Consider the following 15,387-nt stretch of genomic DNA (forward strand, 5'->3'; position numbering starts at 1 on the left):
GGGTGTGTGAATGAGAGGCCATTGTAAAGTGCTTTGGAATAAGGCGCTATCTAAGTGTAGTCCACACACACACACACACACACACACACACACACACACACACACACAATGTCCTGTCGTTAGACTCATAACACCATCTGTGACCATTCACTTCAAAGCCCCTCTTTTCACAACACTTCCACTGTGGAGATTATCATCCCTTGAAACACTCTCCCCCGAGGAATCATACCCCTCCAACTCTGGACATTTGAAATGTTCTACTGTAGATTAGTGGCACTGAACATTGAACATTGATTGAGAGGTAGAGAAGTATACAACCTCCAAACTTAACAGTATAAGCAATGTTTCTAAAAGTAGCCTTTTAATGTGAATCAATTAAGATGAGTGTGGTGAATGTCATATTATTCTCAGTGGTTTAGATCTAGTCAAGATTTGAATGGATAGACCACAGGGTGAATTTGAACAGTTTTCTTGTTGCTGACAGCGCTTGACAATCCCCCATCCAGTATGTGTGGGCCTACAGTGCAATAGATATATCAAATAAGTAGTAATGATAATAATAGTAGTACATTTTATTGCTGAAGGGCTTCTCATTACTGGCAGACATCTGAGCTGTATGAAGGTAAAATAGATAGGCAAACAAGGAGGGTGAGAGCTGTGAGAGTGTGGGGGAGTTGTTCAAAGTTCATTTCTGTGGTAATGCTCATGAAACAGCATGTACTAATATTGCACCTCATTCCTACTGTACACATTTCATACATCATGTTAATACATGTGTAGGGGAAGGTTAACTCCATACATACTGCAGTTGACTTCTCTTCGCTTAGCAGACATCCCTGACCTTTTCGCAATAATGACCCTTAAATGATTGACCCTCAAACGAAAAAGGGTGGAAAATCCAACTGGTCAGCTTGTGGCACCTAATGTGTCAGTCTACAGGTTTTTCCAGATGATCTACTCTATCTGAATAATACTGCGCATCCATATCCCGCATCCATATCCCGCATCTATATCGCTCGTGCAATAATTCAAAAGTCAATTAGGTCCACCTAATACACAGGCTTTTAGATCTCAGAGATGTACCTGTACTGTACTGTATTGCACATACACTATGTAGTCACAGCACAAGAGATGGAACCTGCAATTTCCTCACTACTTTGATCTATCACTTTGGGCCGTAATGCACCACAACACACTATAAATCAGTATACCTTTGTGGGCCGTTCACGGTGCACCCACCAACCACTTTTTTTTTTCTTACTCAGAGGCTGGCAGATGATGCAGTGCACTTCTATTAGCTCTCCCTGTAAACCAAGGCAATCCTGTTGGAAAATCAACAGAGAGGCGTGTACGGCCATGCAAAATGAACCATATCAGAGTCCAGATCACAGGAGAGGAGAACCGAAATTGCTGCAGCTAGTCTCCCAATCTCCACAGCCCCTTCAAAGAACAGATGTTTTTGTTCCCCCACAATTTAATTGACCTGTTTGTTTAGATGCTTCCTTTCCAAGCCATACTCGACGGGTGTCTGCCTGGGTCTGTAGAATGACAGAGTCCAAACTAGCTTAGCGTACAGTAGCACAGCAATAACTCAGAGGGTGAGAGGGCACAAAAGGGGGGGAAAAACGGGTTGGGTTCTCCAACCCGAAAGAGCAGAGCACTGCATGAAAGCTACAGCTAATGACCTCTGTGTGTGTCCTTTATATCCAGGGATAATGTGACCTGTGGGAATACAAATTTAACTAGCTCACAGGAAAAAGAAACGCTTCGCTCAGCAGACATCCCTGACCTTTCGCAATAATGACCCTCAAATCTGACGGAAAAAGGGTGGAAAATCCAACTGGTCAGCTTATCAACAGGAAGTGAGCGTCGTATCATGGGGGGCGGCTGCGGCGTAGGAGGTAGAGCCGGTGTCTAATGATCCGCAAGGTCGGTAGATCGGCGGTTCGAACCCCGGCTGGCCATGTGTCGAGGTGTCCTTGGGCAAGACACTGAACCTCAAATTGCTCCCAATGAGCAGGCCCGGCGTCTTGCATGGTAGCTTGCCGCCATTGGTGTGCGAATGTGTGGGTAAATGGGAGGCCATTGTAAAGCGCTTTGTTATAAGGCGCTATATAAGTCAGTCCATTACGGTATATCAGGAGATTCATTCAGTTGTATGTGGTTGCAACCTTGTAGCTCGGTGGTAGGACATGCCATTGGCTGTTACTGCACAATACTGGTCAAAATGAGGCAGATAAACATTTTAAACATGGATTGCATGCAGTACAATGACTTGCTTGTTTGTTTTTATAAACATGCTCTCAGTCAAAAAGGTAATTCTTCATGCAGTTATAGCATGCAATGGTCTGATAGCATGTTATTTAGCAGATTTATTTACATTTTGTAGGTAGAAATTGGAGATAAGGTGTTGCTTTTATCATATAATAACTCAGACTCTGCAATGCTGCAACCATGTGAGTTGCCCAGCAAGATGATCATGCTGTGACTTCATCACAGATCTAATATCCATTTCCTGATCTCTGGGGTGCTAATTAATATGTGTTATAGCTTGAGGGCACATGATATGAACATGATGTTACCCCTGTGAATAAGCAGGGTCTGTCTGTTGCTGTGCACGGATGTGCTGGATTTGTATCTTGGTATCTCACAAATGAATGGGTTCTATTTGGATTTAAATATGTGCAACATTTTTTGAAAAAAAAAGTTTCAGAATAAAAGTCAGAAAACAAAAGTTTCAGAATAAAAGTCAGAAAAAAAGTTTCAAAATAAAAGTCTGAAAAAAAAGTTTCAGAATAAAAGTCAGAAAAAAAAGTTTCAGAATAAAAGTCAGAAAGAAAAGTTTCAGAATAAAAGTCAGAAAAAAGTTTCAGAATAAAAGTCCCCCAAAAAAGTTTAAAAATAAGTCAGGAAAAGAAAAGTTTAAAAAGAAAAGTCAGGAAAAAAAAGTTTCAGAATAAAAGTCCCCCCCCAAAAAATACATTATCTAAAAGAGTGGTATTGTAGAATGTTTGAGCAAGATTCATACCCACGCTAATACCTATTTCCATGAATACAGCTGAACTCACACACACACACACACACACACCTTCACACCATATAATTGTGTTCATTCAGCGAAATCAATGGTTTGTTTGCTCCATCTCTCTCCCCGCAGGTCGCACGATCATCCTTTCTACTCATCACATGGACGAGGCGGACATCTTGGGGGACCGCATCGCCATCATCTCCCACGGGAAGATGTGCTGCTCCGGCTCCTCCCTGTTCCTGAAGAAGCGCTTCGGCAGTGGCTATTACCTCACCTTAGTCAGAGCTGGAGATGAGAGAATGACCACACAACGCAGCGGGGTCAAGCAGGGGCAGGTGAAAGAGGTAAACACTCAGGAGTGTAGTTACATGTATGCAGTGGCGGACTCAGGCTGTTTGAAGGGCAGGGGCGAAAAGAAAGAAAGGGCACCTACTGCACAACATGGGACCCCATCAGTGCACATGGTCAAGTTTAGAACATTGGAAGGGCAGCCAATAGGGCACATCCTCTAATTTTGCCACTCAAAAGGGCACTTTAGTGCGACATTTTTCAATGGTGGGGGCACGTGGTCAAGTTTAGACCATTGGAGGTTACATCCTCTCATTTTCGCCACTCAAAGGGCATTTTTGCCACTCAAAAGGGCACTTAAGAGAGACGTTTTTCAACCGTGGGGGCACCCCCCAGAGTCCACCAGTGCATGTACTGTATGTACTGTATGTTGTACTGTGGTTTTGGCCCAAGCAATATTGTAATTGTACTATTTGTTTATGTTAGAAATTATCTTGTAATCAACACAATAGTTTGATGCCACATGAGGATCGATGTTTTTCGAAGCCTCTGCCATAATGAATTAGGAGTGATCTAATTCCAAAGGTGTTCTTTATACACACTGTATAGAATGACACAGTGGGATAAACACCCTATTAGACTCTATCTACCGTAGTATCGACTGCTCCGTTGGGTGTTATCTAATCCCCACGTTGTTTTGTATCACTATGTGCAGATAGCTCTGTTTCAGGGCTGAGATAAATAGTGTGTTTGATCCCGGGGTTGGACACTGTGATGTCGGAGATAATTTGTTTGACTGGGGGAAGAACTTTCATAATAACCCCTAAGACACATACGAAACATCAGCGACCTTTGCTAGTCCATTTATTGACACGCTTCCTCTTGACTTCCCAGAGTGCTCTGACTTGCTTGTTGCCTTCCCCTGTAATGATCTGTGTTTAGTCTCACCCAGCATGAGAATTGGCACACACCTCCGTGCTGGATGATACTAATTGCCAGGAGGGAGGGGGGGGGCGAAGGGAATCTTGATCTAGCTCCTTGCAGTGCCGTGCACACTTAGTTTTAATCAATAGGAGCAAATGAACAAGATGCACCGATGCCAGCAGGGCTACAGCAATTATCATTCGTCTGCAGGCTCTTTGTGGTGAATGGAGTAATTTGTTGGAAATAAATAAATAAATAAATGAAACAAACAAACACATTTGCAGAGAGTACTAATAACGGTCCCCCCCCCCCCCCCCCCCCGAAAACAACCAGGTAAGCAGCCCTACCGGTTTAGAGGAGAAAAGCTAAGACAATAGCCTGTGGTTCTCCTCATAGAACAAAGTGTAAGGTCGCCCATTGACAAACTCGGTCAATGCTTAGCTAATAAAGTGGCGAACTCAGAACTAAAGTCAGAATAGAGGATGGAGTGGATTTGTTTGGAGGTCGTTGATCAGATTGTGTTAGAACTAGGCTAACTCTGAAGTCTGTACACACTGAAGGGTCTCAGGAGTGATGAGGAAGAATATTGGCACAAGACGAGAGTTCCACATGCTTCCTGGCAGGCCTGTTTCACGAGTAGCATCTGTTGGTGCTAACATCTAAAGTTAGCGTAATTAAACACTAACAAATTGCACCACGGTGGTTATTTAATTAATACGAGAGACAAATTGAGATGGAGAATATACTCAGTCTCAGAGTCACCGTGACGAAGCCTGTTTTGTTTGTTTGACTCTCTGATCAATAGGAGGGGGGTTATTCCTCAAGGAGAACCAGTGTCGACGAAGGGATCGGGAGCCAGAGCTGGAGCAACTCTGACCCCTCAGGTATAACCAAACCAAACCAAACCAAACCTACCTAAACTAGTGGAAATGCTGCTGATGTGAATTTCTAGAATGTTTACAATCGATACAGTACATGTTTGAGGAACAGCATTTGAGCATATGTTTATTAATAATAATAATAATCATCATCATTATGAATGAATGAATGAATGGTCTTTATTGTCATTGCTATAGTACAGGTACCAAACAACGAAATTTGGGAGGGGTGGCTCCCCTGGTGCTAGGAAAGAAAAAACAACTAAAAAAACAAGAAGGGAAAGGAGCTGGTTTACATAAATAAAGGCTATGTACACTATCCACTATACTATACTGTACAGATAAAACGACTAGGGTTGTCATATTGCACATAGTGTTATTGCACATTCATTTAAAGTGTCGCAGTTCTATCATCATCATCATAATCATATGTGACAGCAGATGGTGAAACAAGTGAACAAGTCGCCAACCAATCAAAATGTTCGGACTCTTATTCCGAAAAATGCATAATAAATGTAAATATTTTAGCCAAAACACTGCAATGCAATGGATTCGGTGAGCAATCCCCACCACTCTACACTAACTAGGTAGTAGTGGGGATTACTCACCGAATCCATTGCACTGCAACATTTTGACTCGACCAGCGAGTGTGTCACTGATCCTCAACAACACTGAAATTCATCCACATTGTTCAGAATAAACGTCTGAATGATCTGTCGGCTGCTGACTTCCGGTTTCACCAGCTTCTGTCACGTATAGGTTATAAAGGCATAGGCACAAAGTCTCTTTAAATGTAAGCGCAAAAGTCATTGGTTCCATTAAAAAGGGCACGCTGAATCTAGTGCAAAAATATATAAACACATCTAGACATGACAAATCTATCATCATTCAAACAGAGAGAGCACATTCATTTTGATTTAAGATACACACAAGTAGTTAAGTGAAACGTGTGAAGCCAATCCGTTTTCCCCCACCTCCTCATAAAGCAAGAAAGGCCTTGCTTGGTTAAGCTGCCGTAATTATTTATGAGAGGCTGGGATCAATATAAGAGGAGGTGGTATTTCCCTGATCAATGTCCTGATTGATTCTAATAGAGATGTAGCTTTATAATGGATGAGGCAGAATATGGCCACTGATCTCTAGAGACTCACACCGCAGGTGTTGTTCAGGTCTCACTGACATGCATGTTAGTTGTGAATATGATGACACTTAACTTTTATTTTTGACCGGTTATACTTTCAAGGTTATTATTTAACAAGGGTTTGGTTACTACATCATAATTCAAGGCACACATGTGCTGTACCTCGCCTCAGGTTATGGCCCCTTCAGGAGAATAATATATACTCTACTAGAATAATACTGTTGTTCCTGTTTGGTGTTGCATCTCTATCATGATACGTGTGTATTCCAGAGCTAACAGCTGTCAGTAAGCTGGTGCGCAGGCATGTTCCCGGGGCAGTGTTCCTGGAGAGCATCGGGCAGGAGATTACCTACATCCTACCCTACGGAGGGGCCAAGGACGGCACCTTCGCCCTCCTCTTCAAAGAGCTGGATTTGGAAATGTCTGACCTGGGTATTACAAGCTACGGCATCTCAGATACAACGCTGGAGGAGGTGAGAACCAGACATCAGACACGTACTGTAGGGTTATGCACATGGACACACACACACACACACACACACACACACACTAACACACATGCTCGCAATTTTAGTCCTGTGAGAAATGAGAATCCGTGTCAGTAACTTCTACAGTTCAAGTTGAAGTTCAAGTTGATGTTGAAGTTTATTGTATTAATACAATGCAATTCTTCAGCCTCGTCTCTCTCTGTAGTATCACACACAACAAACATAGTCCACACTACAAACAAAACAACAGTACAAGGTGCTTAGTGCAGGGTGTAAAGTGCCAGGTGCAGTGAGCATAGTTCAGCTGTTCAGCAACCTAACTGCCTGGGGGAAGAAACTATTTGTGAGGCCGGTGGTGTCTAAGTTGATACTTCTATAGCGTTTTCGGGGTGGGAGGAGTGTGAATAGTGCATAGGCAGGGTGGCTGGTGTCTTTAATGATGTTTTGAGCTTTCTTTATACAGCGGGTGTTGTAGATGTTATCGAGTTGTGGCAGTTCTGTGTTGATTATTTTGGCTGCAGTCTTCACTGTCCTCTGTAAGCGTCTACAGTCCTGGGCAGTCAGGTTGCCGAAGTTAGTAATTATTCAGGCCCATTTTCCCTCCTGGTCTTTTGGCCTGTAAAAATAACAGATGTTCACAATCGACACTGAATACAAAGTCCTGCACGTGTCCAAATAAAGTACTCAAGTTTAGTACTTCCTCGACAATCACTGCAATAACTGCCTGAAGTCTGAGACCGATTGATCCCACCACATCTGTGGATATATTCTCTGGTGATACTCGGCCAGGCACTGGTACTGCAGACATCTTCAGCTGTTGTTTGTTTTGTGAGCCTAAAATCTTATCATCAGGAAATGAAATGCATGTCCAAGTGGATTTAAATCTGAAAATTGACTTGGTCTGTCTTTCCATTTCTGGCCCATAAGACTCTCTGGTTAGGGATCATTGTCTTGATGTACGGTGTATGATGCCATACGCCAGAATACATTCTGTTGTTGCTGTCAGCAGTAATATAATCAATAAAAACGAGTTAGACAGTTCTTGTGGCAGTTATTGTAGCATGCCCAAACCATAGCATCCCTTCACCATGTTTCACAGATGAGGTGGTATGCTGGAAATCAGATCGTGTTTTCTCTGTTTTCTCTTAACTTTCTTCTTGCAATTATTCTGGTACATGATAATATTTGTCTTATATAATAATAATAATAATAATAATAATAATAATAATAACAATTTTTCTGTGTAGGAGGCAGGCTAATTTACAAGACGGCCAACTAGTGGTCGTTGTGTGTGAATAGCAGCTTTCCATTGTAAAGACTATGGTGATACTGCTCTTATAGTAGGTAAAAAATGCACGGCTGTTCTAGTGTTAAAGAGGTCTGACAATATACTGTCGTGTATGTGTCTGTAATAAAATAACAGGAGCAGACAGAAGGACAGTTTGTTAGTGGACGTATAGTTATGATTGAGTCGTTGTTTTTGTCATTACAGGAGTAGACAGTACGGCACATCTAGAGGTCACTTGAAATCATTAACTTGGGATGACAAGTAATTTTATCTCACAGTATGCAAGTAATACGGTTTTCTATTTTGCAGATCTTTCTAAAGGTGGCCGAGGAGACAGGTGTAGATGTGGAGATAACAGGTTACATTACATTTATAATTATGAAACTCCCTATTACAGCACTGTAGATGATACATATAACCTTACATACTGTACCTGATACTGTATGAATCTGTAATGTTTAGTATGGATGAATATCTTTAATCAGAATTAGCGCATGGTTGATTAGCCACTCAAAAACCATGCAGCAGGACACAAATATTATTTGTTTTATTGATTATGAAAGGACTTTTTCAAATGTAGGCCACCTTTGTTCTCTGCTTTTACTATGTGCAGTTATATGACATGTAATAGACCAGGTTGCTGTTCTTATTGTTATTTATAACCATAAATGGGTCAGGTCAGCACAACACACATATTATGTACATTCCCTTTAGTTCAAAATGGAGCATTGGGTAGAGACTGGAAAAGAAGTTCACAAGAATCCAAACGACACAGCAAGACCAATGTTGGGAACATTTCCCATGAAGCCCCAGGGAAGAGTGGTAAGCGCTGACCTTTCATTACTGTTAGGGTTAGTCAATTCAACACCTTCATCGATTGATAAAGTTGTATTGATTGTATCTTCTTTCTGAATATAACTGTATTCTGGTGTAGATGATGGGGTGCATGATGTTTTATTGCAGATGTATTATGATTGTCTTTTTTGCCTTCGTCCTTCTCTATTCTAGCTCCAAATGGAGCAGAGTTGAAGGTGAAGTTCACTAACAAAGTGGAGGGTATGTAATCTTGAGTCAAGGCCTTGCAGTTACACTTTTTACAGCCATCTTGCAGTTACACTTTTTTCCTTCAAACCCTAATTCAAACCCTAATCCTTCTATTTGCTTTTCTGATCATTATTATCTGTGTGTCCTGGGTTGGTAAGACAGTAAATATTAGCTTGTACATGAAGGCAGGCTTAGTAGCTTTTTCCATGACTGCAGCCATTTTGAAAATCCAGAACAAGACCTTGAAACCCTTTGAATTAGTATTCAACACAGGAAGATTTCATTTTCCACAATACAATATTATCTAAAATGTCCGCCGCCTTTTCAATTTCGCTCTGAGCTAGACCACTTATGAAACAAATTCAATTTCACACAGTGGTTTACAATTTGAATATTCTTTGTCAAAATACTTTTTTTTTTTTTACTTTTGAGACGTAGTAGAGGCCACTATGCTTCTTTTGTGAGTCATATCTCATTTTATGGAGGGGGCTAGAGGCTGATAACCAGGTTACTCCAGTACATTTGTCCAATACGTGACTGCCTTGTTCTTTTGTTAAAACTAACACTTAGGAATTATCAGGATTGTCAGAGTTGTCAGGATTGTTTCTGGGTCTCTTTGAACATATTTTTGTGAGTTGTTGTTTTGATTATGCAAATTATCATCAATGTTTTGATTATGCAAATTATCATCAATGTTTTGATTATGCAAATTATCATCAATTATCAGTAAGCATTCATTCCCTAGACATTTTTCAGATTTTGTTGTTTTACAACCTGATTTTAAAAGTTTTAATAAGAACTAATTGTCACTAATCTACACAAAAAACACAACATATCAACATGATGTTTTAGAAATCTTAAATAAATTTAAAAAAATTAAAGGCTGAAATGTCTTGAGTGAGTAAAGTATTCAACCGCTTTGCTATGAAACTCTTAAATTGTGCTCAAAAATCTACAAAGTTGAATGTCTGAGAGGAAAAAGCACAGTCAATGGGACAACAATGTTGTGAGTTGGTAGTGACAGCCTAATCCACACAGTGTGTATTGATTCCTATGAAAGAAAATATATCCATTCTAAAATCACATGAACTATTATCCTTGCACCCAGATGGACTCGATTCAACTTATTGAATGACTTTTTGAAGACATTTAGCTAATTAATTAATTTTAGGAATGTCATAGGAAAGGGGGTGAATAATTGACTCAATACAATTCAGCTTTTAATCTTTTATGAATTAGTAAACATTTCAAAAAAAAATATTTCCACTTTGACATTTAAGCAATATCACCCTCGAGGTAGTGCTGTTATACTGGATATCAGCACGGCTGTGGTCGTAGGTACTAGGCTGCAGGCAAGCTAATTGCTTTTATACAACAGTTCTACACCATTTATTAGTTAACAGTAATAAGGGACAACAGATTATGATTTGTTATTTAATAAATATTTAATAATCGATTTGCCTCCGCCAACACAAATAGTTTCGCAACTGAACTTGCTCTTGAACTTTAACTGGACTGTTGCCAAGCAACATGAGCACAAACATTTCACAGCACAGCTTGCTACTTTGGCCGTGTTCATAAGTTAGCTCTGAGATTGGACAAGAGGCAGTCACATGGACACTCTGGCGCTCTCAGAGGTAATTTATGAACGCGGCCCTAGTGTAGGCCTTCACATGTTACCGCAGGCTAGCTACTTTGTCTCATGTACATTTATCTGTATGTTTCCATTCATTGTGCAACCAGTGAAATAAGAGTCTGTTGACAGTCGCTTTGGTGATTCAGACGAGTTAATAATATGTTCAGAAGAGTTAACATCTTCCCTTCGGCCTCTTCTGACGACCATTCATAATTTAACTTGAATGTTATTTGTGGAAATATATCCGTCTTTGCGGTGCAAAGTTTATAACAATCTGATTTACAATCTTAATGTAGCCTAGTCTAATTGATGATAATTTAATAGAACACCTGTGCGGCGGAGTGATACATACAGTATAAAGTAGTTAAAAGTCCCAGTGCTGTTATTACTCTATATCAGCACTCATGGAATGCCTCTTGTCCAATCAAATGACTTGGTCGGAACTAACTGTTGTATAATATAGAATATTGTGTAGATCAGTAACAACAAAAACATCAATTAAATCTAAGTCAGGTTTTAACACAACAACATAATCCAGAGGGGTGAATACTTGCTGAATGACCATTTCATCATACCATCTTACCTTCTTGACATTGGTCCTCCACTTTAGATTCAGAGATAGTGGCTAATGCGAACGGGAAGGGCTCCTTTGTGATCACCGGGTGGGAGTTGATCCGGAGACAGTTCCTGGCCCTCTTCATCAAACGCTTCCATCACGCCCGGAGGAGCCGGAAAGGGCTCATCGCCCAGGTAACGGCCACCAACAACCCACCGTTTTCTATACACCTCAATCTTGGTCTATTCTGTGAAAAGCATTTCCAGCACTGTGCCTCCTGAGACACTTGCTTCCAATTCATTGGACATAAAAACAGACAACAAGAGTCTCTTCTTCGTCACCATTAGTAGCTTCCTGGTAGCATCTATAGTACATACTTGCATGATGCTTATCCACTTTTGCAGGGACAAGACTGTAATGGCTTTTAATTTTTACTATGGGAACATTTGATCTTGCCTGAATGGGCAGCCATTTCAAACATAGCATAACATCAGCTCCAAGGGGGAGATGTGGAACGTTGGACTTCCAGCATCAATATGAAGACACTGCCATGACATGTAGCCATACGTGTCCTAGCCTTTTTCGAAAAGTTGAAACGGAAGAAGTTGTTTTATTTTCCTCCTCAGTCCCACTGCCTCTGTGACTGTTATGCTGGGTCAGATACAACAGCTGATAGGAAAGGAGACACAACTACCCAGTTAGATGTTGTGATGACATGCAGACGATTCATATTCACGGGTGGACGAGTGTAGACATTGTATATGATATCATGACATTGGGATTGTGTCTTCCCTTCGTCTGTGTATAAATGTGCCACCTCTTCCGCAAGATGTGCTTCCTTTACATAATTCCTTGCAACAATACCAATCCCCATTAGTCACTGTCAATCCATGACATCCCTTTGTTGTGTTTCCAAGGGGAGGTGGGTGGGTGTGTGTGTGTGTGTGTGTGTGTGTGTGTGTGTGTGTGTGTGTGTGTGTGTGAGTGTGTGTGTGTGTGTGTATGTGTGTGTGGCGTGTTGGAGTACTCCTCTCCTTCCTCTCTATTCATGTGTCACTTGTGGGTCTGACAAAGGGTTTTAACATCATGTAAACAGCTGCTATTGTAAGCAGATATGATTGTGGGGCGAGGTAATCTCTTCAAACAGAGCCGGTGGGGAATACAAAACAGATTATGGCATGGAACCCAAAAGGAGTGATTTATGGGGGCAGGAAAGTTGGGGACGCACGGTAGTTGGCAAGGAAGTAGCGGGGAGCGGAATGGTTGACTGTGATTTAGACAACATGAAATAGCCTAAATTGTTACTTTATTAACCCCCCAGATTGGAAATTATTTGATTATATGTGAAAACATACAACACCAATAAAAACACAATGAAAACACAACAATAGGCACATAATATGCACTCAAAAGCAGCACATCATCATGAATAGAAAACATGTCATGTTCATGTCGTACCCTTCACTGAAGTGTGTACTCTTCTACTCCCCCTCAGGGATTTAAAAGCATTGGATTGAAGTAATGGCTAGAACAGTGGTTCTCAACTGGTCTGGCTTTGGGACCCACATTTCCCCATGGTCATTATTCAACATTCAAACCAAACAAATGTATTTATCAAAGACAGGCTAGTAAACACTTACACAATGTCAAATGGACTAGTAAACACTTACACAATGTCATCATGACCTTAAGATAAAAATAAATAACATAGTAATAGTATTTTTTAATAATAAAAAAAAAATACAGCACATTACTTTAGCAATAACAAACTGAACCTGATGAATAAACGGATGACTGTGAACATCACAACTGCGTGCTGCTGATCCTGGTGATTATGAATAAAATGTAACTATATATCTGTGAATGTCAAATTGGCTAGTAAACACCTTTTCATAAAATAAACAGCAGAAGGCCCTTCAGCAGAAGGCATTCTACAAGTAACGGACACAGACATGCGCTACAGAGAGTAGTGAGAACAGCACAGAAGATCACCGGCGCCCCCCTCCCCTCTCTGGAAGAGCTGTACAACACACGCTGTCTCAGGAAGGCCTCAAAGATCTCCAGGGACCCGACCCACCCTGGGCACGTACACTTTACCAGGCTGCCCTCGAAAAGGAGGTACAGGACCCCGGCCGCTAAGACAAACAGACTGAAGAACTGCTTCTACCACAGGGCCGTCCAGGCCCTGAACACAGCAAAGACCTAAGTTCTGGGCCCTGGACAGTCTGGACGGATTGTATGGCAGCTGCTGGACTGAAAAAATCAGGTGTAGTGCTGAGGCACAAACATGTACATTTCAAGCCTGCAAACTGTGACACTTTAAATAACGTGAAAAAATACTATTGTGCAATATGACAACCCTAGTTGACTATCTGTGCAGTATAGTACAGTGGATTGTGTACATAGCCTTTATTTATGTAAACCAGCTCCTTACCTTCTTGTGATTTTTTTCTTTTTCTAAAAGTTTTTTTTTTCCCTTTCCTAACACCAGGGGAGCCACCCCTCCTAAATTTCGTTGTTTGGTACCTGTACTGTAGCAATGACAATAAAGTCCATTCATTCATTCATAAGATAAGATAAGATTGAACTTTATTCATCCCAAAGGGTGGGTGGTTTGGTAACCCTAGACAATTTTCGTGCCATTTCACACAAACACCGCTCGTGAAACAACACCAAAATATGATAACGATATGTGAAGCCAATGTGATGAACTAACTACTGATATACTTTTAATCAGTATATGGCCTGCATATTATGTATAGTATATGTATATATATATGAAGAGGCTATAGCTAGCTAGCTAGGATTTATCATAAAAATAATGAAGCAACTATAACCAAAACTAGGGCCGGTGGAGGAGGGGCACGCCCCACTACCTCTACGCCAACACGGCAGTCACACTGCCCAGTCACGTCTCTTCACTATACTGGCTCCCCGCTGGTGGACAGAGCTTCCCCCGGCTGTCAGAACTGCAGAGTCACTCCCCATCTTCCGCCGGAGACTGAAGACCCATCGCTTCAGCCTACACCTTAACTGCTGAGACATTACTACCCCCCAGCACTGTGCCTCCTGAGACACTTGCTTCCCAGTATACTGTGTCTCCGAAGAGTTCTACTTCCCCCCCCCTGTACTGTTTCTCCTGTGTCAAAAAACTAGGCCTACATATTGCTATCTCCTGTTGATTTCTAATCTGCAGGTACATGTATATTCTTAATGCGATGAAGTAGGCAGAGAAATTAGAGAGAAATGCTTCCTCTCTTATCTCATTTGGAATCAAATTATTTAGTGTTACTTTACAGGGAATAATACATTCTCAATTGTGTTTTGGTGTTAACACCCCGTTGTGTTTTCCATTAGCTCACAATAGAAGCAGTACAAGTCAAGTTGTCACCCAAAATTACTGTCACACAGAGAGAGAGAGAGAGAGAGAGAGAGAGAGAGAGAGAGAGAGAGAGAGAGTGAGTGAGTGAGTGAGATGGGTTGTACTCTATAGTGTGTGTATTCACTCACTAAGCCTCTAGTCTTTCTACCAGACACATTTACATAGAACTCCACAGTAAATATAGAATGTATCAATTGAACCATTTTTGAATTGCTTCTGCAATCACAGCCCACAATTAATCAAGTTCAGCTTTTTTGTCGAATAGGTTCTGTATAAGTGATTAAACATTAAATATATTGTGCATTCTCTCTTTGACCTTTTTGTCAGCTCCAAGACGTAATTGAAAAGAGAACATTTACATGAGAGGGAGAATAATGGGTGGGAAGGGAGGGTGGCGGCGGCGGCGGCTTTGACGAAAAAGAGAATAGCGAGAAATGAATTATGCCTGAGTGGACAGCTGACGGTGTCAGTGTTCGGAAAGTGTTTAATCAAACCTCTTACACATGCATGGCAGCCAAAACAAGTTCACCATGAGCATATTAATTTAATGTACTGTATACGGGCAAGCATGGGTCTTGTGCCTGATTGGTTGCATGACCTCCTTTGTAGTGTTACAGTGGGTGAGGTGTAGGGGGTGAGGGGTAGGGGGTGAAGGGTAGGGGGTGAGGGGTAGGCGTGAGATGTAGGGGGTAAGGGGTAGGGAGTAGGTGGTGAGGGGTAGGGGGAGGTGATGT

General features: G+C 41.3%; 1 protein-coding gene across 2 annotated transcripts in view; it reads left to right on the plus strand.

Annotated features, from left to right (window-relative positions):
* Positions 1-15,387, plus strand: part of LOC308172700 (phospholipid-transporting ATPase ABCA1) — a 172,311-nt gene that overhangs the window by 74,018 nt on the left and 82,906 nt on the right. The window contains exons 23-29 of one of the 2 annotated variants that reach the window (XM_080547635.1): positions 3,158-3,372; positions 5,046-5,124; positions 6,530-6,732; positions 8,345-8,393; positions 8,750-8,857; positions 9,044-9,091; positions 11,326-11,465. In XM_080547635.1, the coding sequence (XP_080403761.1) occupies positions 3,158-3,372; positions 5,046-5,124; positions 6,530-6,732; positions 8,345-8,393; positions 8,750-8,857; positions 9,044-9,091; positions 11,326-11,465 (842 nt within the window). The remainder of the gene's footprint in view (positions 1-3,157; positions 3,373-5,045; positions 5,125-6,529; positions 6,733-8,344; positions 8,394-8,749; positions 8,858-9,043; positions 9,092-11,325; positions 11,466-15,387) is intronic. The other variant, XM_080547636.1, reaches the window with a different exon arrangement.

This window comes from Nansenia antarctica (assembly GCF_963989245.1).
Source record: "Nansenia antarctica genome assembly, chromosome: 17".
In the NCBI taxonomy this organism is placed as follows: domain Eukaryota; kingdom Metazoa; phylum Chordata; class Actinopteri; order Argentiniformes; family Microstomatidae; genus Nansenia; species Nansenia antarctica.